The following is a 20,560-nucleotide window of genomic DNA, read 5'->3' on the forward strand; positions in this document are numbered from 1 at the left end:
TGCCTGAGGGTTTTTAAGAGTGGGTTTGGAATGTGAAGCGGGATATTTAACAAAAGACCCTGCAATCTTTAGGCCTCAAACAACTCCCTTCTGATTGCTCTCATGCTATGTTTAGGTTCCTAGATCATCACTGCAAAAACTTAGAATCAGTCTCAGCTGTATACATGACATTTTTTGAAGGATTCTATCACATAACGCAAAGGATAAGTTACTTCAATTCATCAGTCATTCAAGTTACTCAAGTAACAGTTGTTCTTTGTTTAAAATAGGTTTAAGTGACTGACAACTATGTGATTTACTTTGAAAAAATGTGATTGCTTCCTTCATGAGGGGGACTTTTGGATGCACCTGTTCCACCTTACTATTTTCTGTTTAATGCTGGCCAAATCAGAGCTGAGATATGAATTGCATCCACTGATCATATAATAGATAATTAGGCCATTGTTAACATTAAGAAAGTGAATAAGAGTCCTGATGCACTGATGCCTGTATTCCTGACTGCATGACTGTTTTCACTGTGGTTTGCACCCATTTAAGTTATTTTAGGTGGTCCTGTACAATGGGCCACAGTGGGTGTCTTTGCATTAGTGCATTTGTTTTAGAGAGCACTGTGTGTCCACATCTTGTTGTCTGAAAGCATGCAGCAGGTTTCCACTGAATGTATATATTTTTTTAAGAGAATCAATAACCTGTTTACACATATTTGTATTTGGATGAGCTTAGGAAAGACTGATGATTGAATGTTTCACATTCTCGTCATTTTCACTGGCTGACTCGAGCATTGGCGCCACACAACAAACTCAAGGCAGCTTTTTTGTTTGCTTTCTTTGCTCTTTGTGCATTTATCCGAACTTTAAACCGAATCCTCAATCTCCAGATGTCTAACTGAATGTCGTCTTCCACAGAACTGAGTCTGGGACGTTGGGAGCTGGGACGTTGGGAGACAGTGAAACTCAGGATGATGAGAGGGGGGCTAAACGCAAGACATCTTTCTTTGGCACTGTCCTCAGGTCAAAGGTCAGAGAGTACCTCACTTGTACTTCAGTATACAGTACATACAAGTGTATGGCTATGCAGTACCTGGAAACATTTATCTTTTGATTTTAGAGTTAATTTGCAAAAACCTTCAGTATATGGTGGTAATATTTTGCAATGTAAAAAAAAAAGAGTTAAAATATTACTAATATTTAAACACAGATCTTGAAAATGAAGGCAAAGCCTGTAAGGTCCAGTATGTACACAAAATAATAAAAATAAACAATACATTTATTACCAAGGAAGGAGTCAAGGTTTGGCTGGTTAGTGTGGCTCCTTTTCCCCCTGCTGGTAAATGATCTAACAGCACCATCTTTCTCAATTCCTGCTTAAACTTCAATCAAATTAATACCAATTTAGCATAAAATATTTGCAGATGAATCCTATCTTGAAACCGGATGGTTTTAATTGCACACCGATCCCAAATATCAATTATACTTGTTTCACAATTGTTAATTGCTACAGTCAATCTCATATATTTACATCCTTATTTTTAAATTTAAATGAATGAATAAATAAACAGTTATTTATTGATGAGGATGTTATGAAAAAATGATTTAGTCTCTCCTGTCATGCTTGTGTTCAGTAGTACAGAAAATAATATGCATACTTGTTTTGTTTTGTTTTTGCACGGAAGACATGCACAGACATGATGAAGGATACAGATGATTAAGGAGAATTTTGCTAAATGTCATTTTAGGAGCACTGAGTTGTGTGGAAAACATGAGGGGGCCTCATTTTGAATGGTGCTGTACATATTTATTGTTCTTGCTTCTGTCCTGTCCTCTTTTTTTAAAGACTCATGAGTCTGTCTACAAGCCTTTAAGGCCATATATAAGCTAGTATACTCCAAAACACTGATCGAAACCAAGCAATTTTATAACAAATACTTATTTTACATTAATAATAATATTCTTACATTATTCTTAATGTAATCTATTTAGTATTTGTTATTGGTTTTGTCCAGTGGTTCTCAACATTTTTTTCCACTGGGCTGCATATTTTATTTACATATTATGTCACCAGTACAAACCAACCAGATTTATAATAGCCTATTATAGCCTAAATATTATGATATCTAATTGATTACATTCACTGAAATAAATAAATAATTATACTTACCATTATTATAACACCTGATGCTGTCGGGACCTGACCAATTTTGTGTAATTCGGCTCGAAAGAAGTAACAGCACAATGAAGTTGTGATTGTAAGTTGCTTTTCTGTAAGATGTGCATGGAAGCCGTGACCTGATGCGCGACATTGGTGAAAATGTGCATTCACAAATGTAGCCTACATTGATCCAAATATCAAATATCTATGTGCCGTCAGTGCAGCTGAACAGTTCTGCGTTTAAATACACGCAATAGGCAAAAGCTTTCCGCAAAAGTAATTACCATGAATGTGTCAGGGGGAAATAGAATGGAGATTGAATTATTTACTAATAAAATAGTGTTTTCTGAGTCGGTGTGGCAAGGATGAAGTTGCCGATCCTGTCTCGCCATGTCCTCTGATAAAATGTAAGTGATCGTGTGTGTGTGTGTGTTTATTTATTTTCCAGAGTAAAATCAGGAACTGGGCACTTTAGTTTTGTTTTTGGTTGCACAAAAGTTCATAGATTTTGGTTATAATTTCTTTTTTTTTCACTTGACCAGCAGGTGGAGCTATTTGCATGTGAATGTACATGAATGTGTGAGTGTTTATTTTGGCTGAACAATCCACAATGACTTCAAAATAAAGATTTCAGTAAGTTAATAAAATTTGACTTGATGTGCTTCATGAATAATGTATATCGCTTTTCATGTAATTAAGGTTTGGCTTCATTCAGATGTTTTGCATCAGATTCAGTATCACAAAAATGTGTTGTGTTCGTAATCAAAGATGCCTAGCATATATATATATATATATGTATATATATATATATATATATATATATATATATATATATATATATATATATATATATATATATATATATATATATATATATATATTTATTTATTTATTTATTTATTTATAATTGGTTTGTGTGTGTGTGTGTGTGTGTGTCATTTTAAAAAACTGAGACTGAGTTGTGCATTTCACAACAGTATTGATTGGTTAAGCTATATGACAGGTTGACTGATGATGACCTGCAGATATGGTCATTTTGAACTACTGTACCACCCGCAGCTCAAGGAATACAAGGGCCTCCACCCAGACTGACAGACAGTTGCACATCTCTCTTTATCTCACTTCATGTCATTTCATCCTCTAATGTTATCAGATGGAACACTGAATTCACTTTAGCAGTAGACCTATCATATTTCACCAGACAGCAGAACAAGATTTCATTTCCCCAAGGACTGTGATAACACATGGTTGTGACTAAATTACTAGATATGCAACTAACAGCTGTTTTGAGCATCTATTAATCTGTCGATTGTTTATTTTAGTAATATGATTTTCTAGATCCACTTTATATTAAGTGGCTTTAACCACTATGTTCTTACATTTTCATTAATAATTTAGTACAATGTACTTATTGTGTACATACATGTTTGTACACTGTACTTATATTTAAAAAATAACTACATGTAATTACATCTGTATTTAATTTCTGTAATACATTTATAATTACACTGTTGACCCATACTTTACACCTTAACCCACCCTTAAACTTACCCATACCTCCAACCCTCTCTCTAACCTTACCCCTATCCCACCTCAATAGCAGCAAAAGTGTTTTGCAATACAATATGAACACAATAAGTACATTGTCCTTATTTTTTTTTATGTAAGTACATAGTAGTTAAGGCCACCTAATATAAAGTGGGACCGATTTTCTTATTTTTTATTCTTCTTCATCCTCCTTATTACTGTTTATATAAAAATCCCATTATAGCTATTTGCAGTTTCAGGTTTCAATAATTATTAAATGTGATGTTTAACAACAAATACAGTTTTATTTGTGCTTCTACTCTGTTGTAGTCTGTGCTCTTGTTTGACATTGATGAAAGTGGTTAAATCACATTCAGAAAATAAAACTAAGATAGAAGGGTGTTTCATGAATACTTTAGTAACAAAAGCTCTTTCCGTTGAATCGTCGCCTCATACCTCTCGTGCCCAAGGAATTCATTAGACAATACCAATCAGGCAGGTTATTATGAGACATAATGTTTCTTGAGTCAACATGCAAGGACTTGTATACACTGTATATTTGTGATATCAAATGTCAACAAAATTCAGATGAATATTAACGCATCTTTATATTATATTACTTTATTAATATTATGTAAATCTCTGTGATCTTTAAACTTTGTCCTCTTTCTTTCTCTTTTTTATTGCATTCATTTTCCCCTTCACCTTCTTTATTTTTATTTTTTTTTACTTCTATACTTTAACTTCTGACTTAATATTCCTTTCTTTCTTTTTTTTAGAAAGTGCAGCACAGCTACTCGGAGAGTGACCTCCGTAAATCCAAGGGCTTTGCTGTATCCTTATCCTGGAAGAAGAAGAAGAAAAGTGATCTACCCCAGGGACTCTCAAGCAATAGTGAAGCCCCAGTGCTCAAGGATCGCATCAGTGAACAGGAAGAATTTGACATCCAGGAAGAAGCAGAACAAAACCAGGTTGGTTTGAAGACAGCAGTGCCTACACCAGAACCCTCCTGTACTTCTGACCAATCCCAATCCCAGAATATCATGAGTGACATGTCTAAGCTTAATGAGGAGGAGGCAGGTTTTGTGCCTTCAAATCTGGACAGTACATCGATACCATATATTGACTCTTCACTGTCTGATAGTGATGCTGACCAGACCCCCCCAGATAGCCCATCTGAAGATAAATCTGTTCTGTACTCCAACCCTGAGTCTACAATAACTGATTCGTTCAGGCCTGCTCTGAATATTGGAACTACAGCAAGTACAGTCACATGCATAGTCCATAAATCAAACATTGATCTGAACCCGATTGATGTTTCTTTTAGGGATGATCACCCTTTCTCTGATTTTGAAACATCTGAATCAGGAATTTCAGCAGATGTTGAGGTCAACACCTTCACCACAGACATTACTTCTAAAAATGACCAAATTATTTTCCAAAAAGAGTCACACCTGGAACGTAAAGAATCAAAAGATGTAACCTCTGCTATCCTCTCCATCCACGAGAGTTCCATCCCTTCCATTCCCCAAAGTTCCATTTCTTCCACCCCACAAAGTTTTGACTCTTCCATCCCCCACAGTACCCCCTCTGTCATCCTTGATGATTCCACATCAAACAATACTGTGACCCAGAGTTCCAGCCTAAACTCATATACTGCCGATACCCTTCCAGAACATTCCTCCAGTCTTCCACATTACACTATATCAACTGAGGCAGAAGATTCTCAAACCAGCGCTGCAAATAACAGAAACACATCTGCCAGCAATGGCAATGCCGTCAACACTGACCCCTTCATTGCCGATATGGTTTCATCTATGCCAGATGTGATTGTATCTAGCACTTTATCCTCCTCCATAACTGCAGAGAACAGTTTGGATGCTGATACTGATAAAAAGCCAATTTTATCTCTGTCCAACACTGATGTTTCTGAAAGTGATTTAAGTTCAGTACCTCAAAGTTTACCCACAATCACTGTACATTCCACTTTAGATTCAAATTTACTGAAGGAAACTCACCCTAAGATTAATTGTGAGACTATTTCAATGGATTCGTATGAAACAAACAATGATTTGTCCTTGACATATGGTTCAGTGAAACCTAGCCCTGCTGAACCTGTCCTTCTTGAGAATGAGTCAAATATCTCTTTACCTCAGTCAGCTGTTTCAAGAACCTACACCATCAGTAAGTCAACTGTCACCTTTGACCTTTCAGGTTCCTCAGACCTTATCAGCCCTGACCATTCCCAGAGAGGTCTCTCTAACAATATGTCTTATTCAGATGTGGAAACCCAAACTGAAATATCAGAACAAGACCGAATAAGTCAGGAGGATGACCGAGCTAAATCGATCATCTCTTCAGAAACTTCCTCTGATTTTCCAGACAGTGATATCTCCTGCGCTTTGCCCTCTGAAGTCATACCTGCCTTCATAATTCATCCTCCCCCTCACTTAGATGTTTCAGACCAGGTGTTCAGCTCTCAAACCCCAGAGACAGAGGTGGACACACAACAACAGAAAACATTCGAAGAGTATGAAGATCCTGAGGAAGAAGTTCAGGAGGCATCTACTCAAGTAAATCAAGAGTTGATTGACCAGGTTGAAACCACAGCAGTTCTGACTACTAGAAATGACCTGCAGAACAAAAGTGGACCAGAAGTGGAGGAAGGAAGTAGATTAGATGATATTTATAATGAAAATCATGACATTACATTTGTTCAAGACCCTGAATCAGAGCAGATAATAGAAGGCCAGGCTGAAACCACAGCTGAGAGTATGGACCTTGGAAATGACTTTCACATGTCTGGAAAGGAGAAATATGCCCAAGAAGCTGAGGAACAAAGTGAATTAGGGGACATTTATGACGAAAAGTATGTAGTTCCATCGAATCTAGAAAAAGACACCGGATCAGAGCAAATCATGGATGTTTTATCACAAGAGCAAATGTTATTTTACAAGGTTTCTGAAACATATGCGTTAGTTGAAGAGAAGAGAAATGAATTGAAAATGGTCCAAAGCACAAGAGAAGCATCTGCAACGCAAGGTGCAATGGAAGCAGAGGTATTTGGAGGCATTGAGGTGTTGACAGGTCAAGCAGAGCAGCAGATTCACCATCTCGCTCCACTGAAACCAGCCCTACCAGTCAATCAAGAATGTAGCCCTGAAGAATGCACTTCTGCCCCTCCCTTCTCTGAGCCAGTGAAGGTATCACTTGCAGATTCAAGCATGAAAACACACAGTCATCTGGAGATTTGTCTCCACCCCTCGGCCCCACACCAGTCAGGCGGAGAGATAACAATACTGAAGGACACGGCAAGGTGCAAATACCAAACAAGCCCTGAAAACCACTACGCTGAGGAGGAGGAACACAGCACCGGTGAAGAGACTGTGGATGTAGCCACAGTTCTCCCAAGATCACAGGGCAGTGAAAGTCAAGAACATAACAGTGAGAAGATCTCCACTGCACACACCACAGAGGAGACCTTCAGACACACCAGAGACACAAGCCACAAACAGGGAGAGGTGACAGTGACAGAGGTAAAGATAGACAGAGATAATATCACTCACAGGAATTGGGTAGAAATCAGCGAAAGTACACCAGACACCAAAAGGGAAAAGGAAAATCTAGCAGAAGTTAACGCTGTTCCTGATCAGCTACTTTCAAGAAGTTTAATAACAGATGAAAGGTGAGATACAAGATTTTCACATTTTTTACAGGCAATTTGTGTACTGTTTGAAATATAATGTATTGATCTGAAAACCTGATTGAATACTTAGATATATATTTTTTTATAAATGTATAACTACAATTATATGTGTGTGTGTGTGTGTGTGTGTGTGTGTGTGTGTGTGTGTGTGTGTGTGTGTGTGTGTGTGTTTATAAACAAAAAAATTATATTTGTAAAAATTATTTTATTCATTCATGAATAGGTTAATAGAAGATGCAAAAGCAATTCAGCTTATCTTGCTTGAATTACACACTTTTCGCATGGGGAACAGACAAATGTAACCCCTCAATTCTGATTGCATGTGATTTACTTCACATATATATTATTTCATTTGGCTGGCGCAACAATCCAGAGGGGCTTACGAATGAGGAACAGCGCAAATAGTTTCTCATGATGGCCATCAATATTTGCTGTACACCATGCCAGGTTTTAAGTGTGAGTGTGTGCTCAAGCTAGAACAGAAGTGAAATGAATAAAAGTATAGAAAAAGATATTAAAAAGGGGGTTATTATATGAAGTGACTTTGTTTATGGTTGTTCATTTTTCTGATTAAAGTGATATATGAGATGAAGACAAATTATGGGAGATAGATATGGGCATAAAATTGTTTATGTACTGCACCCTTCTTATTCCACGTGTTCAGCAACTATTTTGGCTTCTGTTTCTCTCTCCCTGCCAGTTTCTTTTTTTTAATTTTTTTTATGGAGTATATATACAGATTTATTATTCTGTCTCTTTTAGATGAGTTAAGATGAAATTCTAATTATTTTGTAAGTGAGGTTGAAGTTCTTATCCCAAGAAGGGACTGGTTTATCAAAGCCCCACCTGCTTTCAACCTCACATCTCTACATTTATTTGAATGGGATGGGCTGCTGAAGGAATGTAAGGTAGTTCAAAGTATGCTATTGACTCATACTTGATGATACACATTCTGGCAATAGCCATCATGAATGAAGGCCAATGCCAAAACAGCTGAGATTCACTTGATTTCTTACTTAGGCAAACAGGTATAACCACCAGGAGTGTGGCTGATGGATTTTCATACTGCACTTTCACATTTAGATATTGGTCATGCTTAATTCATGCATGTGTTTGAGTTAAATGCCGTTTCTAACTTGATGTTCATTTGTACAGATGCTAGTACATTTTTAACAACAGCAGTGGGAATGTGCTTCAAAGCAAAAATCAGTGCACTTTCTTGTTGTAGTTCTGAGTGATGCCTAGTATGTGGATGTCTAGAATGATTGCAGGGATGCAAGTGACAGAAAGACGTTACGAAAGACTTGTCCCCATTGTCTCATTCTTATTTGTATATTCTTAGCTTCAGCCTTGTTATCAGTGCTGTCTGTCTCCTAACATGTCTCATCAGATATGTTGTGAATAGAATGTTAAATGTTTTTGCCTGGAAGTGTAAATGTGCTATTTAACTTTGGTTTTTGGCATTTAGCAAAAAATAAAAAAAATAATAATGATGACCCTTATTTAAAATTAATTCCCTGGTTTATATTGGCAATTTTATGAAAATTCCAATGTTCCTATTTTGGTATGAAAAAGCTGAAAGAATCCATACAATTACTATAGTAAACTGTCAGAAATGAGTCTGATGAAGTATTTACTACAGTTGACCCTTCGCTAAGCTCCGCCCTCTTTTGATTACTGACTCATACAAGCTTAATGGAACATTCCATCAGAATGAACCAGAGATTTCTGTGAACAATATGATTGTCTGTAGAATGTGCTCATGAAGTTGTAAAAATGGACATTATTCTTACATGGGCGTATGCAACTTTTTAATCTGCCTTTCAAGAAATGTAAATTAAATGATGTTAATATTACTTTACCTTTGAGCAAATGTGTTATGCATGTTCATTTGGGAATGAGTGCTGACACATAGTCTAATCCTTAGCATGCACTTAGCACAAGTCGTGTTTATACTATAACAATATAAAAGATTTGAACAATTATACTGTATTATTATAGTATTGAATTTGAATTAATATTCTGATAGATCTAAAATTGAATGATACCCATGGGGGGAGGTATTGTATCATATCTGGAACACACACCTTTGAATTGATCGTGATTTTTAACAAACAGACATGCTTTGTAACAATCTTTCAGTTCATTAGGCAGATGTCTATCAGTCTATAATGGTCATGAGTGTTTGTGTAAATACACAGAAATGCTTGTTAAGGACCAGTCAGCAATTATGGATGCCATTTCTATAAAAGTGAAATGGAGACTTTAAGCTACACCTTAACTGACAGGGACAATTACAGATCTCCGTGGTGTGTCACATAGCATGTGAATTGGCTAAACACACAAACATCTACATTCCTAATGCACCTGACCTCTAAACCAAAGGCTGTAAGAGAATCAACTTGAACGGACAGCTTGAAAAAACACTTTTTTTTATTATTTAGGCAATAATGTTTTGTTTTAAGCTATTTTAACTCCAGTGAGACATGTCTGGTGAACACATGCAAATAACCACAGAACAGAGCTTGGCCACCACCCAATATCAGAACCACAACAATTCTCAGAATGTAGACAAAATGCTCTGGAAATTCGCTTGAACTAATGTGTGAATATGCTGGCAAAGAACATAATACACAAGTGTGAATGATGGTGCAGTACAGCTAATGAGTGTGAATTTCTAAGGAATTTTATTAAAATCTGTTGATTACATTTCAAATTGCAGGAGACCAAAGTTGGAATGTGAGGCTCAGCTTTACCACCAGGGGGTGTGATTCACTGTAGATTATCCAGAGTGACTAGTTCTGCCAACCTATAACTTGATACTTCTCCCTTTAATTGTCTCAGGGCTAAATGTAGTGAAAAAATAAACTACATGACATAGTAGTGTTCTGTTTCTCTCTCTCTCTCTCTCTCTCTGTTCTCTGTTCTTCATCATATGAAGTGACACATCCTCTTTATCTTGTCTCTGTGTCTTGCCTTCAGTCAAATTATAAGTAATTGTTTCTTTAATATAAATTAAACATATATTTATCATAAAGTGAAAGTAATCTAAACCTACTAATGTTATTACTTTAAAATGCGTTTACCTGTGTGATTTGATGTGTGTATATTAATGTGAGTATATAACATGCGAGCATTCAGTTTATACTCTTTCTGTTTTCAGTCTGATTATGTGTGGAATGTGTGTTAATCTCAAGCCAGGGGTCTTCCTGTTTAGATAATATTTAACTAGTATTCTGTAACTAGCAGAGACAAACATTTTGGGAATTAGTTCTATCTTGTGTCTGTAAATCATAGCCAGATAATATATACACTATATCTCTCGTTTGTAATAGTGCCATCATAATGCCAAATCAACTGATAATATTTGCTATGTCAGGTAAAAATGCATTACTACAAAGTTGATGAAGAGACATCGCTTTTGAAGATAGTGATAAATCACAATGCAACATGTTTTATTAAAAAAAAATGTTTAATTATTTTTATTTTTATTTTTTAGTTTGTAAAAAACTCTATCTTCATACATCATGCTGAAAAAGGCAACAACACAAATGCCACTTTCTCTGTACCCAGCAGGCAATGCCCTGATAACTGAAGCAATTGACACATTTACACATTTATTGATTATATTTACTGTTGTTGTTACATGCTCAATGTTGTAAAGTGATTGCATATGTAGTCTTTTCCATTAGTAAAATGTACTATGGTATAGATTCTGAAGTTCCACTCATCTTTTTACTGTTGTATGGCGTGTGATTAAAGCTTTTAAAGCTGTGATTCATTTTGAAGTGCCCTTTTAAACACATTGTTCCTCGAGAAACTTACCTACCCACATTGCAGTACACTCCCAAATGAGAAAGGGACAATTATACCCTGCATGATCTGGCTGCCATTTGTGCTTTTTTATGTTTCTACTTCAAATATGAATGTATTAATTCAGGGATTCATGAATCAAACAAGTGTCAAATTCCTTTTCACATGAACAGAGTTTGGTCTTAAAAGTACATATGCCAAGGTTCTCCATATTTATTGGGCATAGACCTCATTTTATTATAGTTAAATAATGTGACAGCAACTTTGTAGTGCCTTCTTATTACATTTTAATGTTTGACTTACAACACAGCAGCTTTGAAATATGTGCTGAGGATCATTATAAAAGATGATTAAAGGATTTTATTTATTTTTTATTTATTTTTCAACTATTTCACATTTATCCTTTTGTTCTAGGTTCTTACATGCATCCACTGTTCTCAGTACAGTGATTGACAAGTCAGAAACCGTAAACCAAGTGGAAACTGAGACTGCACCTGATACAGACATGAACTCTGGTGTTTCGGTGCTAAGTACGAAGCTCAGTCGGCCATCATCTTCTCGGGAAGGCAGAGAGGATACCATGGTGGTCCGCAAAGTGTCCCTGGTCAGCACTGACAAAGAGGGAAACTTTGGTAACCATGAAAGTCCATTGGACAGCATCAGGCTAAGAGATCAGTCAGAACCGAGCAGAGCCAGTCCTGAGCTTGAGAGGAGGTGGAAAAGTCTCCATTCCAACTCTGAAGAAAAGCAGTCCAGCTTCACAGAGAGTTCAGACTACACGTTTACAGACAGCACATACCGGCATTCCTCTCAACTTTCCCCCAGCTACACGTCTCATTTTCACTCTCCCGGGACCCACCCTACTACTTTCTCCTCAGAGACTAACGGTAGCCTTGGTAACAGTAACTGGAAAGTTGTGGAGAGCGAAGTTCATCAAAGGAGTGAGAGTGGGAGGAGCAGGGTGGAGCTTAGTTTACCTGTAGCGAGAGAGGGAGAGGGAGAGCAGGAGATAAGAAGAACAGTCTTTGACTCACAGGCACATTTAGATTCTCGCTTGATGATCGCGGAGGCAGATGACTACCCCTCTGATGTTTTCCAAGCTACGCGAGTAGAGCTGATTCCCTCACCCACTGGCCCTGAACCTGACACTCTTTCTTCCACATCTTTCTCAGAAATGGATAACCTGGTAGACACTCTCAAGAGCATGGAGCGACCGGTCCGGCAAAGGCTTCAACGCACCCCATCCAACACTCCCTTCTCTTCACTGCCACCTATTGAAGAGGATGCACCAATCTCATCCCCTACTCCACTCTCTCCTCGTACTCCAGTCTCATCAATTACTGAGCCAAAGTTGTTGAATGGAGTTTCTAGTTTGCCTCCAGACATTGGCTTTCACTGGAGTTCCCCCAAGGACATGCGCTCTCCATTGACCATGATGAAGGAACAGCAGCTCGGAGAGACCCCGAATTATGGGCTCTCCCTGAGAGCTTCGGCCCTCAACAGCATCGTCATGCGCAGGGGCTCACACAACGATCTGAGTACTGAAGAAAATTCTAAAAAAGGACACACAAATGGAAGCTCATCTCGCCTGGAGAACAGCTTCTTCTTCCAGCCAATTGAAAACGGCAAGTCCTCAAACCGCTCCATCTTCCGTGCAGCATCTCTCCCTGAAATCAGCCCTAGTCAAGAGCGAATAAGCTCTGCCACCAAGGGATCTGACGCCTTGCTCAGTTCACGTATCGAGCGCTTCTCATACCTCACATCTCCATCAAATTCCCTCAGTGGGATCACTGAAACTTCTCGAATGAGTGTGGCTCCATCTGTCCAACAAAACTCGCAAGACACCTCCAGTTTCAACCCCAAGTCCACTGTGGAACTTTACCGCTCTCTGACCTCCGAAACTCTCCTCAAGAACTCTCAACCTTTGGGTCTTCAGCGCAGCAGTAGCCTTGACGGGGGTCTTCTGATGAATGACACAAAGAACTTCCAAGTGAATCAAAAGCCAGAACCAGAGCGGAACGTACTCCTCAAATACAGAGCCTTCCCTGATGCATATGTGAGTATTGCTTTGCCACAATACATGTTGGCATTGTCTGTATCTTCATTTCCATTAAACACTACAACAGTAAAGTATTTTTAAAATGCAAAGCAAAAGGGTGCCATGGTGAAGTTTAGCACTCTGAGAATGAGGGCATGGAATCAATGAGAGTGTTGTTTTGGTATTATCGTATCGTCACTACTCTGTTTTTCCTAGTCCTAGTCAGCCTGTTAGTGTAACCTGATATGAAACCACTTACACCAAGCATTGTGTTGTAGACCTGCTCGGGTGTAGGATGCACTAAACCTAGACTACTCAGCCCTGTACCTGGATATCTTGCAGAGCTTCTCTCCAACCCTCCTTCATTTTACCTACAGACAATTTTGTGTGTATCATTAGATTTGGAACTAAACTCTGCAAAAACTCTGCAAGACTCTCCAGGAGCTGGACTGAGCACCTCAGCCTTAAACCTCAGTGAATGGAAGGCTAGAAGGTGTGTTATGTCACCTCACCATGAAAGGTTTACAATAGAGATTGATGGAAGTATACATTACCGCAGTCCTCATGCAATATTCACATTTCCTCTTGTCCTCCAAAACAGACACTGAGCAGTTCTGTAGAGTCTTCTTTTGTATTACTGCTTTACTGTACAGAGCCCGAGTTTGCAAGTCAAATTTAGATTTTAACCAAAGTAGCTTCACCAAAACTGTAGTTTGGTTAGTTTGTATAGTTACTAGGTGCAACCTTCAGCAGTTAAAGGAATCATACTCACTTTCATTCTCTAGGCATTCTGTCTATTTGGAGCACATTGATGTTCAGCAAAAAAGGCTTTAAAATGTCTCACAAGTTTGATCATGTGAAAAAGGACTATTAATGTTACTGTGGGAAAGACTTTTATGATTTAGATACTGTATATGAAGTGGTTTGTCACTAGGGAGTGACTTCAAATGATAACACATCCACTATAAAACTCAGCTTGACCTCTATCATTCACGTCACACTGCTCTTGCTCTGTGTTGACATAGAGTGATGTTGTTGAGTTATCTGACAGTTGAAACCACATCCAACTTTATATTAAAATTAAATATCCAAATTTATTTTCTATTTGCCACTTGATGCCACATAAACCTATTTACAGGAGCATCCTACTTCCTGTCACACAAGTAATGATATCATAATATGCAAACCCCCTAAATAATAATAGTTCTGGTTTCAATTAAAGACTTTTTGGTTTCCTGTAAATATGCATAGAGCAATGCCCTTTTTGAAGTTGCATCTGTTCATAATACCAAAATTAAAATGTATCTAATCATATAATCTATATAATTAGGCTGGTTTCTTTTTGAATGCATTTCTCAATGCATGATCATGTAAGACAAAACCAGCATATTTTTTCCCATTGAATAAAACATTGGGAATAATCAAGCTGAATTGCCACTTTCTGAGGACAGGTCAGAAATGGTATCAGTAGAACCGGTTGTCCCTTGGGCTCTTGTCAATAGGTAAAGAAAGAAGGAGAGGCTGATGGAATGTGTCGCTATTTATTATATTACTGCATTCGCTTTGTCTCCTCTAATTGGCTTTGATAATTTCTCTAGACAGGCTAGGTCATGTCCTGCTCAGACACACCCTTCTTTGGGTTAGCAATAGCTTACTGTAAATTTGCCAGTTGACCTATCGGTAAGCCCCTCCCCTCGAATGCAGATGAGCCAATGGCAGTCGAGTATCAGCTGCACGGGGAGGTGATAATTTATCTAGACAGGCTAGATCATGTCCTGCTCATACACACCCTTCTTTGGGTTCGCAGTGGCTTACTGTAAATTTTCCAGTTGACCTATCGGTAAGCCCCTCCCCTCGAATGCAGATGAGTCGAGTATCAGTTGCATGGGGAGCAGAACTCGGACATCTTTAGGTTTCAGCACCATGGAGAAACAATGGGAGATCTGATGCTTTCATCAGTTTGATGGTGTTTATGCTATGAAAATGGAAAACCGATGTGCCTGGGGTATTTGTAACACTTATTCCAGGTATCCTGAGAGGATGGGCAATAGAACTTATTTTATTATATTTCCTAAACCCAAACAAAACTGAGCATAATGTCTCTAAGCATTCAACCCCAATCCCAATGAAGACAAAAACGTTAATTTTCTGGTTGTCATACACTCATTAAGTTTTTATCTGCTCAAGTAGAACGTTAATGTCATCTTGTGTTCCAGCAAGGTATCTCTGGCTAAAACTAACTAACGTTAAAGTCAGTGAGTCAATACTATTACAACCCTCAATAGCAAACTATTCAGGTTCGTATACAGTGTAAATCAAAAACACATAAACGAAGGTCTACGTTTCAGTGCGTCTTCACATTAAACTGGTTAAATGTACATTAATTTAATCATACTCTGCGGTACATGAACAGTGTTGATCTTGCATGTTGTCATGCGCGATCATGATGACCATAATATGAGACTTCCCCCTGCTTGCATTGTGATCTGTAAACAAGCTTCTAGTTACCCATCATATTTATTTTAAAATACCGTATATATCCCTCCATGGAATATTTAATTAACACTTGAATGGTGGCCCTTCTATGTCCAAAACTGTGCAAAAACATAGAGGGACAAGGTTTTCACACTGACAGCTGTCATTGTAAGAGAGTGAGCAACTCCGTTTGTTTGTCCGAGGGAGCTCCAATCAGTTGGAACAGACATAGAGAAAATGTCACCTTCATGCTTCACAGATATCAGTTTGCGGAGGCCCTCCTCCAAGGCTACATAGACTGTTTTTCAGTTTCCTTCTGGATCCTAGGTGTAAAAAGCACCTTATTATCATATTAAAGGGATCATATGACATTGCTAAAAATAACATTATGTTGTGTATTTGGTGTAATGCAATGTGTTTACGTGGTTTAAGGTTCAAAACCACATTATTTTTCACATAATGTACATTATTTTTGCTCCTCTACACCTCACCTTTCTGAAACGCATTGATTTTTACAAAGCTCATCATTCTGAAAAGTGAGGTCTTAGCCGATTGGCCTGCTATCCAGTGCGTTGTGATTTGCTGAATACCTCAAGCGTGTGACAGAAATCTTACACCTCTTAACATACTGTGATGCCGTCTCTCGGGACAACCAGACAAAACCAAAAAAAGAAAAAGAAAACAGCAGGTTTTGCATTTTGCATTCGTTTTTATTTTTATTACGTTTTGACTTTTTGTTTATAAATTCTGGTTTGTTTTAATTAGTATTTAAAGTTGGTTTGCTAGTTTAGTTTTTATTTTTTGAAAATGCTTAGTTTTAGTTTATATTAATTTTAGTGTTAGTTTTAGTCTTTTTTTTTGTAATTTGGGTTATTTGTCAGGGGCAAGATTAAAAAAAGGTCAGAAAAGTATTGTGTAGTAATAACAAACAAACGTCATACAATTTTAGAAAAAATAAAACCAGTACATCAAATTTACATATGGGCACAAATATGTAAACAGTCTCAACACTCCGCAGTAAGTGCAAAATGTGTAAGTGAGGTGTGCCAGTAAAAAACCTAAAAAGCCCACAGACTAAAGAAGACATACATGAACCGCATGTATTCAAACCATTTTTGGGCCACAACAAGACATTTCTGTCAGATTGTCAGGGAGTTCAATCTGAGAAAAGAACAACACAAATAACATTTTAAATATATATATAGAAAACTTCAAATAGCTTTTCAATTTTTTTTGTCTGTGCCGTGGGTGTGTGCGTGAGTGTGCATGGGTGAAAAAGAGAGAGATGGCTTTACTTCAGTCAAGGAATTCTTTTCTATACAGAATTCACACCCTATACTAAATTTACCCTATACAATAGAATACCCATCTGGACTGAAGCAGCAAACATTCAGTGTAAGAGTAAACAAATTACATAACATAATTTAATATTTCAATCACAGCTTATGTAGTGTTTGACATCGACAACCCAAGTGCATTTTACCTCAAACTTGCAAACTAGTTAACTTTCTAAAGTAGCAATCACTTCTCGGGTCAACATTAATACACTGACAAAATTATATTCAGAATTAAAAATATTTTTTAATGTGGGATTGTGTAAAGGTGTTCATGAGATACCAACCTTTCGCGAGCTTGCTTTCAATGTCAAACACTTGTTCTCATGGAGATGCGGTGTGCACGGAGGGAAGGGGCTGTGTGTGTGTGTGTGCACGCGTGTGTATGTGAGAGAGATATCTTTTGGATTTGAGACTTTAGTCTTTGCAATTTTACAGATCTTTTAAGCAGTCATGCATAATTTGGCTAAATATCTAGAAGATGTCACATTAACTGTTCCATTGAGTTGATAGATTGACTGTGGAGATACCGTCTGCATTCCACACTCTTTTTCACTATGCATATTTTAAATATTCGGACGTTCTGGAAAACATATTTTGGGTGACATATAGAGATAGGTTTATAGAGGTAGCTTTATAGCATCTGCATTATGTAACTCACGTATTTGACTTTTCTTTAAGAGCATCCCCATATGCAAACAGATTAATTTGACTTGGACTCTTGTGTGATGTTGTCTGTCTTTTAACCTTTCCATGTCTTATTGCAAGTGTAAAGGCATGTCGCTCGTAGGGTTGCCAATAATAAGGGACATCCATTCTTAATTATTATTAGTCAGTTAAAATGTTCTCATTTTTATTATTATTTATTTTGTTATATTCATTTGTTTAAAATAGGACTACATTATTATGCTTTAGAAGCAAGTATGTGTCTGTCACTTTAAAGGTATGATTTGCCCAAACGTTAACATTTTGTTGTAATTTACCCAGGTAGTTCTAAACCTGCAAGAAGTTATTTCTTCTGTTGAACACAAAAGAAGATACTTGGAAGAATGTGGGTAACTAAACAGCTGCTGGTTCCCAGTAACTTCCATAGTAGAGAAAAAAATACTTTTAGTCATTGTCGCCAAAATGCAATTAGCCTACGTACAAATGAGCTTCTTGATTTCATTAGAATTGCTATTCGTATTAGGAACAGTCCAAAATTCTTATTTGTTTATTCAAATAAGTGTTGGCCTTTGAAAAATACGGGACAAATCGCGTCACGGGATTTGATAGGGGATGCATCATTTGACCTTTAAATAAGGGACGATTCTGTATTCTAAGGGACGGGTGGCAACCCTAGTCACTCGGCAAATTCTGGGAAGGGCTTTTCATCACCTCCTACATAAATATGTGCCATTTACAAACAAACAATGAGACCTTGACATGTAATGTAAAAACACTGCATTCACCAAAAGCCATTAATCCACAGAAGAACTTCTTAAACCTGATAATTTGACTTCTTGATTTTCATTTCAAAAGCCAACTGTTTATTTTAGCAGTTTTTTTTTTTTTTTTTTCTGCAGAGATGCTAACAGCAGATCTGCAGATGTCATTCTCAGTTTGTTTCTGTAGTATATTCTGTAGTTTCTCTGAAGATCTCTTAAGTACAATACACATTTCAAACAGCTTCCCTTAAACCCGGGCATTCAGTAAATTTTTGCTGCATTCCAGTGCTGTTAAGAGTCTTGTTGATAGTAAGGCCGTAAACCCCTCAAACCTTACTGCATGTGTCTTTGAGAGGTAGAAACATCAAGTGTTGTTTAAAGTACTTGTTCTTCTGTTGTCAAAGGTTAGATTTAGGAGTGCAGTGTTTCCATTCAAAACCAACAGTGATCTGTTTGTATGCTGAAATGCCGAACTTTACCACCATCACCAGTACAGAGGGGATGGAAGATGAGAAAATTAGTAAAAAGGATGTATAAAATGTAACCTTAAAATTTATTTGGGGTATTTTAACCAAGGGATCTAGATTTCAGTATTAGTTTCTTCTTCTGAATATGATTTATTAATTTAGTTATCCTAAATTCATGTTACATGACATTTTGAACTGAACTCTATGTAAAGGAATGTCTGAAAATGTTGTACAGTAACTCTGTGGTTTCTGACTGATCTTATCATAATAGCATAATATTTTACTGATCTACCAGTGCAAACACACTTTGAATAATTTAATTGTAATGCTTTCTTAAAATAGAAGGTACTCGCTGTTTTGTTTATGTTTGCATTTATTTGAATGAGGCTTCGTCTCATTTAAATATTTCTTCTTTTTTTCTTTAGCTCACAAAAGAAAAGGAGCATGGCAAGCTCAATCCACGGCCTGGGAAGGTGAGATATTTGACACAAATGTCCATTCTTTTCTCACTGATATTTAATGAATCGCCTAACTGATGAGGCCAAACCAAGCCCTGCATATGTTCGCTCTGCTGCATGTGCTCATTTTATTAAAAAATGACAGAATGTAGTTGGCTTTCACTTGTGTGGAAAGCCTGAGGCTGGTATTAAAGAACAGATTAGAGAGATTAGTGGTTGTGTAACAGGCCCACAGTGCACAGTGCACAGTGCAGAAATAGACGCACTTCATCTGCCAAATACACGTTTGGACAGTCAAGGATTACAGTATAAAAAGAGGTTAAAAAAAATGGCATGATGTCCTTTATCAAATGATTTCTAAAAGAAATGATGGGTTATGAATTATTAATACTGACACTCACACCAATTATTTATTTATTGTATTTGAATGTTTGAAAATTAAGTCAGATTTTGTGAAGTTTTGTGACTGTGACTATATGTCCTGATGGCGACTTTATATCTCATAGAGTGACTATTTATTTTTTGTTGTTGTTTTGTTGTTTACAGTATATTTTTAATTAATTTATTTATTTTTTAACTCTGAGGCAGAAATATGCTTCTCATGTAAGATTTCGTAGATCTGAAATTCTGTAATGTCAAAATGAATGACGGTGAAGGACACTTGAGGAAAATACAGCCCTTCTGGTAAATTACAGTAACTGCTAAAATGTATACAGTATATAATATATAACATTTAATTGTTTTATAAAATGATGCATATTATCATAAAATACCATGTTTTATCATGCGTCCATTCGGGATTGCTGTCTGGTGGGAACATTAAACTACAATACTGCTTTTCCAGTACGCATGATTCAACTTGCCTCTGTTGACATTTACTAACCCTTTATTTTATATATTTCACAATTCACAGATTTAACTGTGCATTATACATCTCTGCTTAATTAGTTTTGGCTGACATACCTGTGTTCTTTAACAGAAGCAAAGTAAGAGATTTAGAAAAGGTCATCGAAACTGGCTTGTCAAGCTTATTCTTGCATATTCTTGTCCTTTCCTTCTCTGACATTGACTATATTCAACAGTGTAATATTGCAGCCTTAAGGTTTTGAGACAATAAATATGCGCTTCAAAAGTAGGACAGTGCAAATGGACATGTTTCAAAGTGCA

At 37.1% G+C, this 20,560-nt stretch overlaps 1 protein-coding gene across 1 annotated transcript in view; it reads left to right on the forward strand.

The window, feature by feature from the left end:
- LOC113062319 (uncharacterized) overlaps positions 1 to 20,560 on the forward strand; it is a 34,219-nt gene that overhangs the window by 4,071 nt on the left and 9,588 nt on the right. Inside the window, exons 2-5 of the mRNA XM_026232082.1 lie at positions 906 to 1,017; positions 4,455 to 7,360; positions 11,609 to 13,250; positions 19,361 to 19,408. Coding sequence (XP_026087867.1) covers positions 906 to 1,017; positions 4,455 to 7,360; positions 11,609 to 13,250; positions 19,361 to 19,408 — 4,708 coding nt within the window. The remainder of the gene's footprint in view (positions 1 to 905; positions 1,018 to 4,454; positions 7,361 to 11,608; positions 13,251 to 19,360; positions 19,409 to 20,560) is intronic.

This window comes from Carassius auratus, chromosome 44 (assembly GCF_003368295.1).
Source record: "Carassius auratus strain Wakin chromosome 44, ASM336829v1, whole genome shotgun sequence".
Taxonomy (NCBI): domain Eukaryota; kingdom Metazoa; phylum Chordata; class Actinopteri; order Cypriniformes; family Cyprinidae; genus Carassius; species Carassius auratus.